Raw genomic sequence first — 20,633 nt, forward strand, 5'->3', positions numbered from 1 at the left:
TTTTGAAATAACATCTGAACACACTGCGCCATCTATTGTTGATTGTTTCGGTTTTCAATCGATTTTATTATTTGTTGATCAAAAAAAAAAAATGACGTGTACCGGATAATAGCCACAGTGTATTATTAACCCTCCGTTGGTGGAGTGGGGTCGATTCGACCCCAAAGTTTTTTTGAATTTTTGCCATTCGACAATCTCTTCATAAAATTCAATTTTCTTCAGAGTAGCTTCCTGATTCTGTCATTGAAGCATTCTGAAAAATTTTCAGAATTGACCGTCAGGAGTCAGCCCCGCAGGGCCAGCCTTGGCAGGCGCAAAGCGCCTGTACTGGGCTGGTCAGTTAATAAAAATTAAATTTTTGGACATTTCTTATTTGGATTGATGTAAAAGTGGCTTTTTTAGTTTTTTCCAAATCGGTTGATTACATAAACCCCTTTCATTGAGCTTATCTATTTGGTGCAGTACCTGATTATAACGTCGTTGGTGGAGTGGGGTGGATTCGACCCCGATGAGAAACATGGCATTTCCTCTCGAAAAAACTACCGGAAAATTCTAAAAACTTCACAATGCTTCAAAGACAAAATCAGGAAGCTACTCTGAAGAAAACTGAATTTTATAGCGAGATTGTTGAATGGCAGAAATTTGAAAAACTTTGGGGTCGAATCCACCCCACTCCACCAATGACGTTACAAAAGCTCACTCCACCAACGGAGGGTTAATGATGATGATGATTTCTTGTTAATCGAATCATCATTTAGATTGTTATTAGTTGAATTTTTAGAATACCATACCGGTAAATCGACAGAATTTTTTTTCATTTTTTTTTGCTTTTATTCATTCATTCATCATCATCATCACAGTCATATCGAATGCCACTACAGTTTGTGATGATGATGATGATGATGAATTATAAATAGCATCCGTATTCATTGTTGGCCATCAACAACAACAACAACAACAACAATCAATTCCTCAACTTTTTTTTCAGCTGCTGCAATTCTACATTGAATGTTTAAGTGAATGATCACATCCATTCATGCTGTTTGTATATTAAAGTGATGAAATGTTCAATGTTGGCCTGATTCCTCTCTCTCTCTCTCTCTTGTTCTTTAGATTTCGACATTCGCGGCATGATCACCAGGAACAACAACAACAACAACAAAATGATGCCTGTATTTTGTCACCAAGAAGAAGAAGAAGAAGAAGAAAAAATTTTTTTTTTCCTTTTCACCGACAATAATTGTAATAATAATGATGAAGATGAGAATAGAATAACATATATCTACATAGCAAAGACAATCCTACATTGTGTTCATATCCATATATTCTTTACTCCATTGTGCTGCTCATCATCCAGAATTGCAGCAGTATTCGGATTGATTGGGAAAAAAAACAACGACAACGACAACAACGACGACGTTGGTGTGTTAGCCAACAACCATTGAAAAATTCTTGTGATTATTCATTGATGGGAACCAAAAGAAAAAAAAATCAACTCGTTGATCGTATGTGTGTGTGTGTGTGTGCCTTTTATTACCACCAATCAATATCCATGTGTGTGTGTTTTCGTGTTTTTTTATGTGTCTTTCTAATTGAATCTTTTGATCAAAGTGTTTTTGCCTTTTTTTGCCTTTAACCAAAAATGGTCCAGATTATCGATTGCTCAATCTGAATCAACAATTAAAAAAAAAAATAAATTACAATGACCATCATCAAATGAACACTGTTAATCGCGTGTGACATCCAAAAAAAAAATAAACCATCTCGAAAAAAAAATGTCTAGAGCCGAAATTGAAATGGCACCGACCTTTACGGTCAAGCCAAAAATTCGTGAAGAAGAAGATGGTAATCGTTTAGTGTTTGAATGTGAATTGAATGCCATTCCACAGCCAGAGATTCGTTGGTACAAAGATAATGTATTCATCCGTAATGGACATGAATTCCGTATTACATATGGCATATATCCTACTACTAAACCACATCATTACATTGCCACATTAGAAATGAACGATGTTTATGAAACTGATGCCGGAATGTATCGTGTACATGCAAAAAATCTAATGGGTGAAGTATCGGCGTCCATTAAGCTCAATTTTGATCGTAAGTATATCGTATTTATTATTCAAATTCAATATTAATTAATGATGAACACCTAGACGTGCAATAATCTCTTCTTCTTCATCATCTTCTTTTTTGTTTTTGGCCATCAGATTATAGAATCTATAGACACAACAATTGTGCTAAGAATAGCAAACAAACAAAAAAAAAACAGATGCTTACCCTTTTACATTTTCACATAATCCATTCGTTGTCAGTAAAGTTGAGTTGCACTGTTTTGTTCGATTCTTTCATTTTTTTTAATACTCTAAAAACTATTTAGAGAAAGAATTTCAATCATCCGATGTTTTTTTTTTTGTTTCTCTCATCTTATTCTCTTGTCTTTTCAAATATCGAACATTAATCAAATAAATCGTTCAATCTAGTATCGATCCTATCCAAAATGACTACTATTAATTGCAGATGCGTTAATTGTAGACAAATTGATTGATTATAGGCAACAATAGTGATTGATTAACCGAAAGAGAAACATTGATCCCCCCAGACCATATCATACCATACAAATCCAATCGACTAATTGAGTTTTTTTCATTTTTTTTCTACCCTTTTACAGCTGCCGATCAACCTAAATCAAGGTAAGTGTCGATGTTTGACTTTAAAAAAAAAAAAAAAATTTTGTGCTGCTGTTAATCAAACACATTGCTGCGTCATTAAATGTCAAAAAAAAAAAAAATACAGACCAGACATCCACGATGATCACATATTTTGGCCTGTAATAATCGTCTGTGAATCAGGAAAAAAAATTATAAAAAAAAATCTGGTGTAACATAAAATAAATGATGATGATTAACGTCACACAATTCTTTATACAAATTATTTTCGTAAAAAAGTGGTGCCATCTGTCACTAGTATAATTAACAATTAGTTTTTTAAAAATTTCATTTTATCCTCACCAGAGACCGTAATTGTTATATTTTATATTGACGATGATGATGATTACGATGATGACTGAATCAATCAGACAAATATGGAATCTATGTCACACACACACATCCTGTTGATGATTATAATAATAATAATGAATACTAAAACGCTAATAATAGTTAAACGTTAGGGAGAAGTGACGCTAAAAATAACGTAATAAAAAGAATAAAAACAAAAATGACGATAACCGAATTATTGCAAACGAAAAATTTTTTTTTAAAAATGAAATGAAAGGTACACATTAACACAGACGCGCACACACACACAAGTGTAGTACTAAATATCATTTCGTTTGATTTGAAATGAATTGATTCGAAATAAAAATCAATCAATAATTGATAATTGTGTGCCATTTTCTCTCGCTCTATAATAATTTGGCATCGAAACTAGATCGATTGGTTGACAAAAAAAAAAAAAAATTCTCTGAAATCGATATGACCTTCTCTTGCGAGAAAGAGAGAGAGAGAGAATAAATTCTGTATGAGAAAAAATAAAAATTTTCCACTCATCATTTTGCATCAGAATTTATAGCTTTCTCTAGTTTGTCTGTTTTGTTTTTGTTTTTATTAGTCTGTTTTGTTCTGTTTTGTTTGTTCTTGACAAATTACAAACTCCGCAAACACTAATATATACTATATATATGTAGCAATCAAGAATGGATTATGGAAAAACAGAAAAACGGATTGTCATCAAACAAACAAAAGGGAACAAAATTCTTGGCTCGATTATAAAACGAAAGAGTTGTGTGTGTGTTTGTGTGTATAGACGGTAAACCTGTATGTTGTGGAATGAAAGTTTTTTTTTTGTTTGTATTCATTCATTTTTTTTACTTATTTTAGGCAACTTTTTCAAACTTTTCAATGATATATGGTTCTCTTTTTTTTGAAGGACAACCACATACAGGGGCCATACACACATAAGGTGAACATTTTCGTTTGTAGTTTGTCATTATCTTTATGTGAATGTGAACATTCTGCACTATTCAATCATCATCATAATTTTTTTTCGAAGTCAAATTCTCTTGCCACATTCTTTCCCGTTCTCGAAAGCTTGTTAGCATCAATCTATTAACTTGCCATCATCATCATGATCATGATCACTGTAGAATTTGCTTTTGGCCCAACAGAAAGTTATTATTATTCATAATGAGAAGAATTATGCTGATTATGATGATGATGATGATGATGATGCTTAGTAGCCAAAAAAAATTCTGAGGCCTATGAATACTGTGTGTTTGTATATGTTTCTTGTCAAATAAAGAATCAAATTCAGGAATTCTCACAAAATTCATGTGAACGGTGTGTATATACTAAGTATATATTGATGGAAACATAGCCATCGGTTGTTTATGTGTGTGTGTGTGTGTGTGTGTGTGTGGGTGTTGACTGATGAATAACTATTGGGCCAAAACATCAATCACTGTTGTTGTCAGTGGTGACATGATGAGTAAAATGGTCCAAATTGGATGAAAATTCTCTAATTTGGACCATCATGAATTGGTTCAACAAGTTGTTTTCTTGCTAATCGAAACAGCAAATTTCTTTCTTTTGTCTATCCATGTAAATTCGAAAGATTCGAATCTATTTTGACCCAATTAGACAACAAATCGATTGTCATTCGATTTTTTTCCGTTGAATTTGACCAGCGTTTGATTTTTGCAATCAATTCTTTACCGATGGCCAATTTATATTCTATACTAGTGACGTATTAATGATGTCACCGGTCTAAAAATGGCCCATCAACAATGATCATCATGAACGATGACAACGATGATGAGCATGTTGTTGTTTTTGTTGTTGTTGTTGCTATTTTCGAATCGATTTCTCCCTTATCCCCCAACACATACACATTCTGGCCATGATGAAAGAAAAAAAGTAAGGAATGAATGAAATAAATTTTCTATTTTGGGCTCGTTGCTAAAGATTTGTTTTAGACCAAACCAAAACTAGAAAAAAATGTAGAATAAGAATTGCTGGTTTGTTTGCATATATTCATTCGTTCACTGTGTGCGTGAATGAAGAATATTCGGTTTGACCGCCCAATTTATTCTACACGATGTAATCAAAAAAAAAAAAAAAAAAAATAACAGTCGACAAATGAGAGGCGTCGATGTAATTCAAAGAATTCATCTTTTTTGAGGTTTTTTAGGTGATGAACAAGAATTCTTCTTGATTCATACATTCAACATGAATGTGTTAGTATCCGTTGCGCTTGTTGATTGCATTTGCAAATTATATTCAAAACACAAATACCAAAAACTTCAAGGATAAAATAGAATTATTTGGGGAAGTGGTGTATATATGATGCGTTTACCTATGCGATGGTAAAAGAAGAATCCCAATTTGGAATCATTATAATGATGAGACAGTGGTAGTAGTGGGATTATTATCATCATCTCTATTATAATACCAATAGAAAGACAGACAGACAGACAGACAGACCTAAGGAATGTGGTTAGCTTCTAGCAACCAACCATCTAACCAACTAACCAAATTCGAATAAACGTCGTAGAGAAGAAATCTTACCTAATGTATATCCTTAATGGACAGAAAAACAAAAAATGTATGCCAATCGCTGTTTGGCAGGAAAACCAAAAGAATGCCAAAACAGCAACAATAATAATAATAACAACAACAACAACAAAAAAAACGAACCATTTTAACGTCCTTTTCATCATTAGTTTCTGATGTGTGTGTGTGTGTGTGTGTGTGTTTGTGCGTGTATTTGAATGAGCGGCGCGGGTGCCCTCTTCTTCTTCTTCTTCCTTTTCAAAAATTCAATTAAATTCCATTCATTTGCATCATTTGTGGTGTCTGTGTTGTGTCCATTAGTCTGATACATTTATTAAATAATAATAATAATAAAAAAATTCATTAATCAATTACTTTATTAATCAAAAAAAAAGAAAATTTTTTTTTTCAATTTTCATACTCATTATCATCTCAATACTGTGTCTCTGTGTCGATGTGTGTGTGTGTGCTAATCGTATTCCTGTGTGTGTTTTTTGGGTAAATATTCATTGTGTGTGTGTGTGTATGTGTGCCTTTCGATTACAACCCCCTCAACACACAACTTCGATACGTAGCCACCATATATATATCAACTGCGAATTGATCCATCATCATCATCATCCAATTCATTCATTGTCTTTTTTTTTGCTTTTGTGACTTGCTTTTCATTGGTAAATAATTATTGTAAGTGTTGATTCAAAACCCCATATAACATAATTTGGCAATTCAGTGTGTTTGTGTGTGTGTTTTTTTTTGATTTTACAGAATAAATCAATTCTATATTCTATATATGTGTGTGTGTGTTGTTTCCAATTATCCGATTGCAGCCAACAAATACCATACATCGAATAGAGTGTTGTTTACATTTACAAATTTTAGAATTCAATTTTTTTTGTTTTTGTTTGGAAATTAGATTCCATGTTTATTTTCGTAGTTTTCGTACATCGATTTCACTAGTGAAGAAATTGGTGAATTAAAAAAAAAGACCTCGATCTATTTTATTGTATTGTATATATTAGAAAAATTCTCGGATGTATTGGAATTCGAATACAAAAATAGTATGATGATAACCATCAACGCCATCTTGTGGCCAATTTGATTGTTTAAGTATTGTGGAATATTATTAACCATTTAACCATTTTTTATTTTTATATTTCTCACATGAACAAATAGTGAAATTGATGGTATATCACCTACGTTCAAAAAGAAACCTTGGATTGCCGAACTAGATAAAGAATTTCGTCGTATACATTTTGAATGTGTTTTATTATCTGAACCACGTCCATCAGTAAACTGGTATTATAACGGTATACTTATCAAACCACATGGTCGTTACAGAACTGAATTAGAATCGATTCAAAAACATCTATATCGTTCATTGCTCATAATTGAAGAAGTGGTCGTTGAGGATGCTGGTAAATATAAAGTAATTGCCAAAAACGATCTAGGCGAAAGTAACGCTACTATAAGCCTCAATTTCGACGGTATGTCCACGTTCAACCATAAATCCATGATCAAAGAATATTCATTTTTGTTTCATTCATAGACGACTTCAAACCCGAACAAGGAGCTAAACCAACATTAACGGAAAAAACTTTGCTCAAAAAAGTCGGAAGCGGACAAGTACAATTTGAAATTCGGCTTGTTGCCGATCCACAACCACAAATCGAGTGGTATCACAAAGATAATCTAATTATCAAATCCGGCCAATTTGAATCGAAACAATTTCGTTGCCAAATACTAACCGATCGTCATAATCATCTAGTATCACTAACATTCTTAAAGCCGCAATTATCGGATGCGGGCCAATACCGCTTTGTAGCTCGAAATCAATTTGGTTTAGTCGAAACTAACGTTGATTTACCGTTTGGACCGGACGGACGACCAATCGTTTCGATGGCGGTGGCGCCACGTTTTCCCAAAAAGCCGACCATTCGGCAGAAAGGCAACGTTCTTATATTGGAATGTGTGCTCGAAGCCAATCCATATCCTGAGATCACCTGGTATCATGGAACCAAGGTCATCAGCGATGATAGCCGTCACAAAACAACACGTACGGAAACCGGTGAGAATATGTACTCACTTGCTCTCGAGATCATCAATCCCACTTTAGAAGATGGAGGCACTTACAGATGTAATGCAGTCAATGATAAAGGCGAATCGAATGCAAACATTGCTCTCAATTTTCAAAGTAAGTTATCCTGTGTAATTTAAATAGACAACATTTATTTTATTCATTAATCATCATCAATATTATATTCATTAATCATCAATATCAACAGCTGGTGATGACGAGGACAAAGATGCACCAACATTCATTGGCAAGCCTCGTATCATACCGAAAGATTCGTCCATCACAATGGAATGTCGAGTCAAGTCCAAAACTAAAATCACTGCTCAATGGTTCAAAGGCACAACCACTGTAACTGCTTCTTCTCGTCATGTGATGACTGTGACCAAAGAAAAAGAAGATGAATATCTATGTGTGTTGGACATCAAAAATCCGGCCGGATCGGACGGTGGTACATACAAATGTTTGGTCAAAAATGAAGCTGGAGAAATTACTGCCAATCTCGCCTTGAACATCGAAGGTGCACCTGAAGACGATTCGATCTATCCCAAGTTTGTCGACAAGCCTCGTATTATTTCAGAAAAAGATGGTTCATTGATCATCATGGAATGTCGTGTGAAAGCACGACCGAAGCCCGATATCACCTGGTTTCAAGATGGTGTCCAGGTGAAAGAAAGTTCTCGAATCAAACAGACAGTAATCAAAGAAAAAGAGGAAGATACCTATCTAATTCGAATGGAAATCAATGATGCCGATATGGAAGATTCCGGTATGTACAAATGTAATGTCAAGAATTCCGCCGGTCAAAGTGTGGCAAATCTATCTTTGTCAATCGAAATCATACCGGTTATCAGTCAACGGCCAAGGATCATACGTCGTGAGCAGCAGCAAAAGATTGTCATTGAATGTGCCGTCAAATCAGCAAACAAACCTCAAATTACCTGGATTCGAGAATCACTCACAGTCAGAGAAGATTCTCGACATCAAATCATTGTACGTGAAGAACGTAAAGGCGAATATGTTATTGCTTTGGAGATTGATGAACCAACCGAAAAAGATAATGGAGCCTACAAGATGAAAGCAAAAAATGAAAAAGGTGAAGTTGTCACTGAAGACATTATTGTACGTGTGGATGATCAGAAAAAGAAAAAAGAGGAAGAAGAAGAACGAGCAACGAAAAAAGCAAAAAAACAAGTATCCCAACCTCGTGTTGTTCGTGGCCTTCGGTCAGAGGTGAGCAATCTAAATCAATGATTAACAATTATCAAAACCGTTTTTTTTATTTCACACAGAAAGTACAAGTGGGCGAATCATTGGAAATGTCATGTGAATACGAATCTGAAGAAGATGTTCAAGTCGTTTGCTACAAGAATCGTCGAGTGATCAAAGAAAGTCAACGAATTGTAATTATTCGTGAACGTCGAATCACACGAATCATTATCAAAAGGGTGGAATTAGAAGATGATGGTGAATATATGGTCGAAGTAAGCAATTCTGCCGGCAAAACTGAAACTACTGGACGTGTCACTGTTCAAGACAAACGTATGGATCAGGACGAAGATGAAGACAAAGAGAATCAATTGGGTAAGAAAAAAATCAAAAAAGAAGAACAAGTGGAAGATGTCGAAATGAAAGATGTCAGCCAAGATGCGGTGAAAAAAACAGAAGAAACCCAAAAACGAAAAGAATCTATCAAACGACGAGATTCGGATAGTAAAACCGAAAATGAACCAAAAACAAAAAAGATGGCTGAAGAACCGAAACCAGAGGAAGAAAAACCAAAGAAAAAACTTTCGATCAAAAAAGCAGCTGAACCGTCGGTGACAGAGGAAGAAAAACCAAAAAAGAAACTTTCAGTAAAAAAACCAGCTGAACAGGAACCAGAAAAACCATCAATTGAAGAACCAATTGTAACCAAAAAAGTTGAAACGGTCGCTGAAACAAAACCAGAGGAAGAAAAACCAAAAAAGAAACTTTCAGTCAAAAAACCAGCTGAACCAAAACCAGAAAAACCATCAATTGAAGAACCAATGGTAGACAAAAAAGTTGAAACGGTCGCTGAAGCAAAACCAGAGGAAGAAAAGCCAAAAAAGAAACTTTCAGTCAAAAAACCAGCTGAACCAAAACCAGAAAAACCATCAATTGAAGAACCAATTGTAGACAAAAAAGTTGAAACGGTCGCTGAAACAAAACCAGAGGAAGAAAAACCTAAGAAAAAGCTTTCGATCAAAAAACCTGCTGCTGAACAACCAGCCGAAACGCCAGCAGAAGAACCGAAAAGACGATTATCTATCAAAAAGCCAGCAACAGCTGCTGCTGAAACCACAACTCCAACTCAGGAAACAACAACTGAACCGGTCAAACGACGTTTATCAATAAAAAAACGATCATCAGTATCGACACCAGCCGAATCAGCTACATCCAGTCCAGCAAGTACAGCTCCATCATCGCCAACAAGCAAAACTGCACCATCATCGCTTGCAGCACCAAATGAGGAAGCTAAACCAGCCAAGCGATTATCTATTAAAAAGCCGCCTAGTCAAGCTTCGATACCAGAGGATAAACCAATAGCCGCCAAAACCGAAGAAGTGAAACGAAAAGATTCGGTAAAAACAGCAGAATCTGAACCAGAACAACCGAAGAAAAAAGTGTCGATCAAGAAGAAAACGCCCAATGGTGAATTGCCGCCAGCTACTGTGACCAACAACGAGAAACCATCCAGCTGATGAGATGCCGAAAAAAGCGACTGCTTCCAAAATGCAGAAAGTACCATCGATCGAGATACAAACAGCTGAAGAAGAGCGTCCGAGTGCAGCGAAAAAAGGGTCGATTCGAGAAGCAGCCCGGAAACCGTCATTGGAGAGTAAGCCGAAAGTAGTGGTAGAAGATAGTGATAGTCGTAGGGATAGTCTCGATAGACGAGATAGTCTAACTGAAGCCGGATCTGCCCGTTCATCCCGCCGTCCTTCTATTGTTATCGTTGCAGATGAGAAAGGTTTAGCTGTCGATGAAACCGGACAAATGAAAAAACTTCGACCAGGTGAGATGCTTGAAGTTCGCCGTGGCTCACGACGTGGTTCGAATGTGGTGGATTTACGTCGTGCTTCATCCACGGAAATTGATCGCGTGGACAAACCATCGACGCCGTTACGAGAGATGGGTGATGAAGGACCACCGGTTGTTACGGATTTCGTTGAAAACGTTACCGCTACGGATGGAAAAACTGCTTACGTTCAGGCAACCGTCGAGGGTAAACCGATACCGAAATTCAAATTCTTCAAAGACAATGTGGAAATATTTGAAGGTGGCCGCTATAAAGTGGTTACCGATGGTGAAACCAATACTGTTTATTTTTGTATTCGAAAAGCGAAACAGGCAGATGAAGGTCGATACAAGATCGTAGCCTACAATGATTATGGTGAAGACAGCTGTACAGTGAAGCTTTTCGTTTCCGGTAAGTAAATCTAACATTCATTCTATTTTTTAAACCTGATTCTTTTGCAGACGAAAGTGGAATGGATTTCCGTGCCATGCTCAAAAGTAAACAGTATGCAAAATGGGCTGTGGATAAAGAAGATCCAGATTGGGGGGCATTGAAATCGACTGAAGATGAAAGACGAGCATCGCTTCGTGATACCAGGGTTTGTTGTTGTTTTTATTTCACTCACAATCATCATTTGTATATGTAAAATTGATTCGGACATTTTTTTTTTCACAGAAACTGGATGAATTTATTGAAAAGCTTCAGGATCAACGTGTAAAAGAAGGCCGTGATAAAACGGCTCGGTTCCAGTGTGTGTTTAGCAAGAATGGCATCAAAGCTAAATGGTTCAAAGGTCGGCAAGAATTATTCGCCGGTCGAAAGTATAAAATGACTAGCCAAGGTGATTTACATGTGCTCGAAATCAATGATCCTCGAGTGGATGACATGGGTCAATATAAATGTCAATGTCTAGAGAAGACAACAAGTGCCGCTCTCGAAGTTGATTATCCGGATCCAGTGTTTAAATTTACACGACCATTGGCTAAAAAATATGAACAATATTGTGGCAAAGAAATCGTAATGGAATGTACGACCAGTCATTCAAAAGCCCAAGTTGAATGGTTCAAAGGATCAAAAAAGATTGACCGTAATGATGAACATTTTCTCATTGAACGTGATATGTACGGTAAACATTGGATAAAAATCAAACATTGTCGCGAAGAAGATACCGATGATTTTAGTTGTCGAATTGTCAACACTGAAGAAACGACTGCCACGAAATTGGTGGTTACTGAAAAGAAATATATTTTCGTCAAACCGCTGCTCAGTCAGAAATGTGTGGAAAACGAAACGATCGTTTTGGAATGTGAAGTTGATGACCGGGATGCTGAAGTTGAATGGTTTAAAAATGGACAGAAAGTTAGCCCTGTTGCTAAGAAATTGGACATTGTGGCTGAAAATCGAAAACGAAAATTGGTCATCAAAAAAGGTAAAGTTATTGACGAAGCTCAGTACACTTGCACGACTAATGGTGATAAAACGGAATGTGAAATTCTTGTCGAACGTAAGTTTTCTCATCCTTTTGCCATAAACTATTGATTGATCATGTATATTTAACATAACACAACAATAGCATCGAATAAATTCCGTAAAAAGCTACAGGACAAAACTGTCATCGAACGAGAAGAATTGATTCTGGAACTGGAAATGTTAGAAAAAAGAGCACCGTTGACCTGGTACAAGAATGGTCAAGAGATGCCTCACAATGATCCACGATTCGTCATGAAATTTGATGAGATCACGGGCAAACAACAATTGATCATCAAAAATGCCGTTATGGAAGATGCAGGTGAATATATGGCCAAAGCAAAAGACTGTAAAACATCCTGCAAGGTGACCGTATTGGAAGGTGAAAAGAAACCGGAATTGTCACCTGATAAGACCGATTTTCAAGGAGATGTGGGACGTCCATTGACGATCGAGATTCCTTACAAAGGTTTGAATCGATTGAATTTCATGCACAGAAATTACTAATGAATCATTTATCCTGTTGTTTGATAGTTTTTGGAACCAAACAATCGGACGTCATACCCAAACTGACCAAGAATGGCTTGCCTGTATTAGCAAAAGATGTTGACATTGTGGTCAAAGAAGACAAGATTGTCATCACATTCAAAAAGCCATCCAGAGATGATTCTGGCAAATATGATTTTACATTGTCCAATTCACAAGGTGAAGCTAAAGTGCCGTTAAATTGCAACTTTGTCGATGTTCCTGGTCCACCAGAAGGTCCGTTAGAAGTGAAAGATTTGTTTCGTGATCGATGCAAATTAAGTTGGAAACCACCGAAAGAACTTGGTGGTTTGCCACTTTTGCATTACGTCGTTGAACGACAAGATATTGGCGTACGTGGTGGTTGGACAGAAGTCGGTACTACTGAAGATCTTAAAATTGATGTTACTGATTTGGCTCATAAAAAAGAATACAAATTCCGTGTGCGAGCAGTGAACAAAAAAGGCGCTTCAGAACCTTTGAATTCAAGCAAAAACATTATCGCAAAAGATCCATACGATGAACCATCCAAAGTACAAGATTGTGAACTGGTCGATTGGGACAAAGAACATGTGGATTTGAAATGGAAACCACCAGAAAAGGATGGTGGATCACCAATAGAAAAGTATGTGGTCGAAATGAAAGATAAATTCCAATCCGAATGGTCACAAGCGATCGAAGTACCTGGTGATAAATTGAAAGGCAAAGTTTGTGTACCTATCATCAAGGAAGGAAACCAATATCAATTTCGTGTTCGTGCTGTCAATAAAGCTGGTCCAGGTGAACCATCTGATCCTACCAAACCGGTTATAATCAAAGATCGTTTCGTAAAACCATTCATTGTTGGTGAAGGTCTCAAAAATATTGTCGTGAAAAAAGGTGCCAACATCAAGTATGACATTCAATTCAAAGGTGAACCACCACCAGAAGTTGTTTGGGATACCAACGATAACGAACTCAAATCATCGTCACGCGTTAGCATCGAGAATACGGACAAGACCACATTGTTGATTATAAAACAAGCAGTTCGTGCTGATTCTGGCAAGTTCCGTCTTACATTGACCAATTCATCGGGAACATGTACATCAACGGCCGATGTAGTTGTATTGGATAAGCCAAGCATGCCTCAAGGGCCATTGCTCGTCGAAGATGTTCATGCTGAACATTGTAAATTGAAATGGAAAGAACCGAAAGATGATGGTGGTACCGATTTGAAAGGCTATCTGATCGAAAAACAGGATGTCGATTCTGGCCGTTGGATTCCATTGGCCGAAGTTGGTCCAAATGTTCGTGATTACAAATGCGAAGGACTTACCAAAGGCAAAAAATATAAATTCCGTGTCAAAGCAGTTAACAAAGAAGGTGAATCAGAACCATTAGAAACGTTGGCTCCGATTCTGGCTAAAAATCCATATGATGAACCTGGTCCGCCAGGAAAACCAGAAATTGTCGATTATGATAACACCAAAGTCGATTTGAAATGGACACCACCACAAAATGATGGTGGCCGGCCAGTAGAAAAATATATAGTCGAAATGAAAGAGAAAAATGCTCAGGATTGGCGACAAGTTGTTGTCACTGAAGGCCCAACACCGGAAGCAACTGTACCACGATTAAAAGCCAATAGTGTGGTGCAATTTCGTGTTAGAGCAATTAACATTGCCGGCAATGGTGAACCAAGTGAACCTACTGAACCTCATCTGGTTAAACATCGAAATCTTAAACCACAAATTGATCGAACCAATTTGAAAAACATTACATTGAAAGCAGGACGATCACACAAGTTTGAAGTAGATGTGATTGGTGAACCAGCTCCAGAAATCCGATGGACATTCAAGGAAGAAAAATTGTCCGATTCTGAAAATGTAAAAATCGACACAAAAGAATATCATACCGATCTACAGCTGATGAAAATGAAACGAAAACAGACGGGAAAATATACCATCACAGCCACCAATCGCAACGGTACAGATTCAGTTACTGTCGAAGTGAATGTTTTGTCTGCACCGGCAAACCGGAAGGTCCATTAGAAGTTGAAGACGTGCATAAAGAAGGCTGTAAACTTAAATGGAAAAAACCTAAAGATGATGGTGGCGTACCTATCGACCATTATGAAGTGGAAAAAATGGATAAAGAAACTGGCCGTTGGACTCGAGTGGGCAAAGCTGCAGCCAACAAACCGGAAATTGAAGTGACCGGATTAACTCCAGGCCATGAATATCAATTTCGTGTGGTGGCAGTCAACGATGAAGGTGAAAGCGAACCTTTGGTTACTGATCGTGGTACCCTCGCTCGTAATCCATACGATGAACCAGGTAAGCCTGGAACGCCTGATATTGTCGATTATGACAACACTAGCGTCGATTTAAAATGGCAACCACCAAAGAAAGATGGCGGCTCACCTATCTTGAAATACATCATAGAAAAGAAAGAAAAAAATGCTCTACAATGGGAAAAAGCTACCGAAGTTCCTGGATCACAATTAGAAGGCAAAGTAGCCGATCTGATCGAACGACAAGAAATGCAATTTCGTGTGGTGGCTGTAAATAAAGCTGGTCCTGGTGAACCAAGTGATGCTACAAAAATGCATACAGTCAAATTCCGCCGCCTAAAACCATACATTGATCGTACAAATCTGGAAGAGGTGATCACCATTAAACGTGGTAAACAACTGAAACTAGATGTGAATGTTCGTGGTGAGCCACCACCAAAAATCACTTGGAAATTGGTGGAAAAAGTCATCACCAATGATCAACATTATGACATTGTCAATGTGGATTATAATACTAAATTCACAATCAACGACAGTCAACGAATGCATACGGGTAAATATATGATTATTGCTGAAAACGAGGTTGGTCGTGATCAAGCACAAGTGGAAATATGTGTTTTAGCTGCACCATCTCGACCAAAAGGTCCATTGAAAGTGGAAAATGTTACGGCCAAAAGTGCAGATGTCAAATGGCAGAAACCTGAAGATGATGGCGGTAAACCTATCAAAGGTTATTTGATTGAAAAATTGGATCCAAACACCGGTCAATGGGTTCCATGTGGAAAAGCCGATAAAGATGCTACCGATTTCACAGTAACTGGATTGCAGAAAGGAAAACAATATAAATTCCGTGTGAAAGCATTGAACGATGAAGGAGAATCAGAACCATTGGTCTGTACAGAACCAATCATCGCGAAAGATCCGTACGAAGTGGCCGATGCTCCAGGTCAGCCAAAGGTCGATGATTGGGACGAGAAAAAAGTCGATCTTAAATGGACACCACCGAAAAATGATGGTGGCGCTCCCATCACCGGTTACATTGTCGAAATGAAAGATAAAAATAGCACGCAATGGATACCAGTGTTGGAAACACAATCACCAGCCGCTCAAGCTACTGTTGAAGGATTAACAAAAGGCAAACAAGTTCAGTTCCGTGTGAAAGCAAAAAATAAAGCCGGTGAATCAGAACCATCACAACCATCGACTATGCATACGGTCAAAGAACGACATTTGGCACCTAAAATCAATCGAGATACATTGAAACCGATTACGATTCGATCTGGTGGTACAGCGAAATTGGACGTGGAAATCAGTGGTGAACCACCACCGGCTGTAACATGGACTTTTGATGGTAAAAAGTTATTCGATGATAACAACACAAAAATCGAGAATCCGGATTATGAATCACATCTACAAATACGTCACATGACTCGAGCACAAAGCGGAAAATATACCATAACGGCCGAAAATGAATCAGGAAAAGATGTGGCTGAAGTTGAAATTAAAGTTTTAGATCGGCCATCTAAGCCTGAAGGACCATTAGATGTTAGTGATGTTCATGCTGAAGGTTGTAAATTACAATGGCGACCACCCAAAGATGATGGTGGTGTTCCTATCGAAAACTATGTTGTCGAAAAGAAGGATAGCCAAACCGGAAGATGGGTACCATGTGCAAAAGTTGGGCCCAGTGACACTGAATGTAAAGTTACCGGCTTAGATCAGGGTAAAAAATACGAGTTCCGTGTAAAAGCAGTCAATCCTGAAGGCGATTCAGATTATCTGGATACTGATCGTTCAACATTGGCGAAAAATCCATATGAAGAACCTGGACAACCTGGGATGCCAACTATTGAAGATTGGGACAAAAATTGGGCACAATTGAAATGGGAACCACCCATCAGAGATGGTGGTGCACCCATTACCGGTTACATCATTGAGAAAAAAGACAAATACAGTCCAGATTGGGTGCAAGCTGCAGTAATCGACGGTAATATTTGTCAAGGAAAAGTGAAAGGTTTACACGAAGGTGACAAATACGAATTCCGTATTCGTGCAGTTAATAAAGCTGGTGCTGGAGCTCCATCCGAATCGGTTGGTCCACATTTGGCTAAAACCCGATGGTTAAAACCGCAAATCGATCGAACAAACATGCAGCCGATAACCGTGAAAGTAGGACAAATGGTATTCATGGATGTCAATGTTATTGGTGAGCCAGCACCGAAAACTGTTTGGTCTTTCAAAGGAGAAGAATTGAAAACGAACGAAGTTTATAATATCAATGATGTCGATTACAATACTAAATTCACATTGAATCGTGCTACTCGAAAAACACGCGGTGTGTACACGTTGACTGCTAAGAATGAAGTTGGTGAAGACACTGCAGAAGTTGAGATCAAAGTTTTGGGCAAACCATCAAAACCACAAGGACCGTTAGAAGTTTCAGATGTACATAAAGAAGGCTGTACATTGAAATGGAAACCACCCGAAGATGATGGTGGATGTCCAATCGAATGTTATGAAGTGGAAAAAATGGATGAAGAAACCGGTAGATGGGTTCCATGCGGTAAAGCCGGACCCAATGATACTAAATTGAAGGTGAATAATCTTGTACCTGGAAAGAAATACCAATTTCGTGTTCGTGCCTGTAATAAAGAAGGTGATTCCGAAGAATTGGAAACTGATACCGCTACGTTGGCTAAAAATCCATTCGATGAACCAGATAAACCCGGTAGACCTGAACCCATTGACTGGGATTCTGATCATGTTGATCTGGCGTGGAAACCCCCCGAAAATGATGGTGGAGCTCCAATCGAGAAATATGTTGTTGAAAAACGAAAGAAAGGAACACATAAATGGCATAAAGCAAAAGAAACAAAAGGGCCAGAACCATCAGTAACAGTGGATGGACTTGAAGAAGGTGAACAATATGAATTCCGAGTTATTGCCGTCAATAAAGCTGGTCCAAGTGAACCTAGTGATCCATCAAGAACAGTGATTGCTAAACCTCGAAAGTTGGCGCCAATCATTGATCGAACAAATCTGAAAAACATTAAAATTCGTGCCGGTCAACCGGTCAAATTTGATGTAGATGTCAAAGGAGAACCAGAACCGACAATTGAATGGTCATTCAAGGATGAAAAACTTAAATCCGATGATCATCATAAAATTGAGAATGAACCATATCATACATTGTTCATGTTGATCAATTCAAAACGTGAAGATACTGGTATCTATAGGATTTTGGCAAAAAACGAACATGGCACTGATGAAGCAGAAGTGGAAATAACAGTCACATCTAAACCATCGAAACCTGAAGGACCATTAGATGTAAGCGATGTTCATGCCGAAGGTTGCAAACTAAAATGGAAAAAACCCGAGGATGATGGTGGTGAACCCATTCTCAACTATCAGATTGAAAAACAAGACACAGAAACTGGCCGCTGGGTTCCAGTGTGCACATCACGAGAACCAGAAGCAGATATCACTGGTTTAATACCTGGTCATGAATACAAATTCCGTGTCAAAGCGGTGAATGCTGAAGGTGAATCTGAACCATTGGAAACGGATCATGCAACTGTTGCGAAAAATCCATTCACTGAACCGGATAAACCAGGTAAACCACAAGTAGTGGATTGGGATCGTCATCATGTTGATTTGAAATGGGAATCACCGAAAGATGATGGAGGTGCACCAATTACCGGTTACATTATTGAAAAGAAAGAAAAAACCGGTAAAAATTGGAGCAAAGCATTGGTCGTTGATGGTCCAATAACTGAAGCACGTGTACCGGATCTAATCGAAGGTGTTGATTATCAATTCAGAGTCAAAGCAGTTAACAAAGCAGGTCCTGGTGGACCAAGTGATGCAAGCGAAGTAGTTACCACAAAACCAAGACATTTATTGCCTAAAATCGAACATGTTCGTGATATCACTGTACATGCTGGACAACCGATCAAATTAGATGTGAAAGTGATTGGTGAGCCACCACCGAAAACAATGTGGTATCGTGGAGATGATGATAAACCGTTATCTTCTGGCAGCGATCTCAAGATTGAAAACGAACCATATCGAACTAAATTGATGGTTCCCAATGCTAAGCGTTCGGACACCGGAATGTACAAATTGGTTGCATCGAATCCTTCTGGCACTGATGAAGCTGAAGTCAAAGTGACCGTATTGGACAAGCCTGCAGAACCAGAAGGTCCACTAGATGTTAGTGATGTTCATGCTGAAGGCTGTAAATTGAAATGGAAACCTCCCAAAGATGATGGTGGCGTTCCTATCGAAGCCTATGTTGTGGAAAAACAGGATCAAGCTACTGGAAAATGGGTTCCCGTTTGCCAGACAACAACACCAGAAGCGAATATTTCAAATTTAGAACCAGGCCATGAATATAAATTCCGTGTAAAAGCTGTGAATGCTGAAGGTGAATCTGCTCCGTTGGTTACTTTAGAACCAACATTGGCCAAAAATCCATATGATCCCCCCGGAGCACCAGGAACACCGAAAGTAACTGATGTGGATAAAAATCATGTCGATCTTCAATGGGAACCACCAGCCAAAGATGGTGGAGCTCCAATTTCTGGATACATTATCGAGAAAAAAGAAAAGGGCAGCGATAAATGGGTCAAAGCTTGTCAAATTCCAGGTGATGACACAAAAGCCCGTGTTCCAGATCTGGAAACTGGCCATGAATACCAATTTCGTGTAAAAGCCGTGAACAAAGCTGGACCAGGTGCACCCAGTGATGAAACGAAAATGGTTCTCGTGAAACACAAGAAATTGGCGCCAAAAATTGATCGTAAAAATCTGAGACCGATCAAAATCAAAGTTGGCCAAGAATTTGTATTCGATGCCGATGTAATTGGTGAACCAGTTCCCGAAGTTGTCTGGAAACTCAAAGATAAAATGGTTAGTGATAAAGCAAATTTGACCATAACAAACAAACCTCATCATACACGGTTGGAATGCGATAAAGCTACACGTAAAGATGCAGGTGTTTATCATGTGATTGCCACCAACAAATGGGGTGAAGATCAGGCGGATATTGAAGTGAAAATAGTAGGAAAACCATCAAAACCAAAAGGACCACTTCAAGTGGAAGATATACGAAAAGATGGTTGTACATTAAAATGGGAAAAACCTGATGATGACGGTGGCGAACCATTGGAAGGATATTTGGTGGAAAAATTGGATCCTGAAACTGGTTCATGGATACCGGTGGGAAAAACATTTATACCCGAAATGAATGTTAACAATTTGATGCCTGGCAAGCAATATTCATTCCGTGTGAAAGCAATCAATAAAGAAGGAGAATCTGAACCACTAGAAACATTGTCTCCGATAATTGCAAAAGATCCATATGAAACACCTGGACAACCTGGACGGCCAGAACCAGTGGATTGGAATAAAGATCACGTGGATTTGAAATGGGAGCCACCAGCCAACGATGGTGGAGCACCGATTGAATCTTATATCATTGAGAAACGAGAACGAGGTTCAGGTAGATGGATGAAAGCAGCTGAAGTTCCTGGTGATCAAACCCGTGGTACAGCACCAAATCTGGAGGAAGGCAAAGAATACGAATTTCGTGTTACTGCCGTCAACAAAGCTGGACCCGGAGAACCATCGGAAGCATCTAAATCAGTGGTGGCAAAACCTAGATTCCGTAAGTATAAACTTTTTGATTATTAACATATTCAT

General features: G+C 38.0%; 1 protein-coding gene across 1 annotated transcript in view; it reads left to right on the top strand.

Annotated features, from left to right (window-relative positions):
• The first annotated feature begins 1,506 nt into the window (after positions 1-1,506).
• Positions 1,507-20,633, top strand: part of bt (projectin protein bent) — a 32,771-nt gene continuing 13,644 nt past the window's right edge. The window contains 12 exon segments of the mRNA XM_075734156.1: positions 1,507-2,100; positions 2,672-2,693; positions 6,726-7,036; positions 7,099-7,743; positions 7,835-8,856; positions 8,916-10,299; positions 10,346-11,077; positions 11,128-11,264; positions 11,342-12,170; positions 12,240-12,602; positions 12,668-14,668; positions 14,671-20,598. Coding sequence (XP_075590271.1) covers positions 1,776-2,100; positions 2,672-2,693; positions 6,726-7,036; positions 7,099-7,743; positions 7,835-8,856; positions 8,916-10,299; positions 10,346-11,077; positions 11,128-11,264; positions 11,342-12,170; positions 12,240-12,602; positions 12,668-14,668; positions 14,671-20,598 — 13,699 coding nt within the window. The 5' untranslated portion in view covers positions 1,507-1,775.

The sequence above is a fragment of the Dermatophagoides farinae genome, chromosome 9, assembly GCF_024713945.1.
Source record: "Dermatophagoides farinae isolate YC_2012a chromosome 9, ASM2471394v1, whole genome shotgun sequence".
Taxonomy (NCBI): domain Eukaryota; kingdom Metazoa; phylum Arthropoda; class Arachnida; order Sarcoptiformes; family Pyroglyphidae; genus Dermatophagoides; species Dermatophagoides farinae.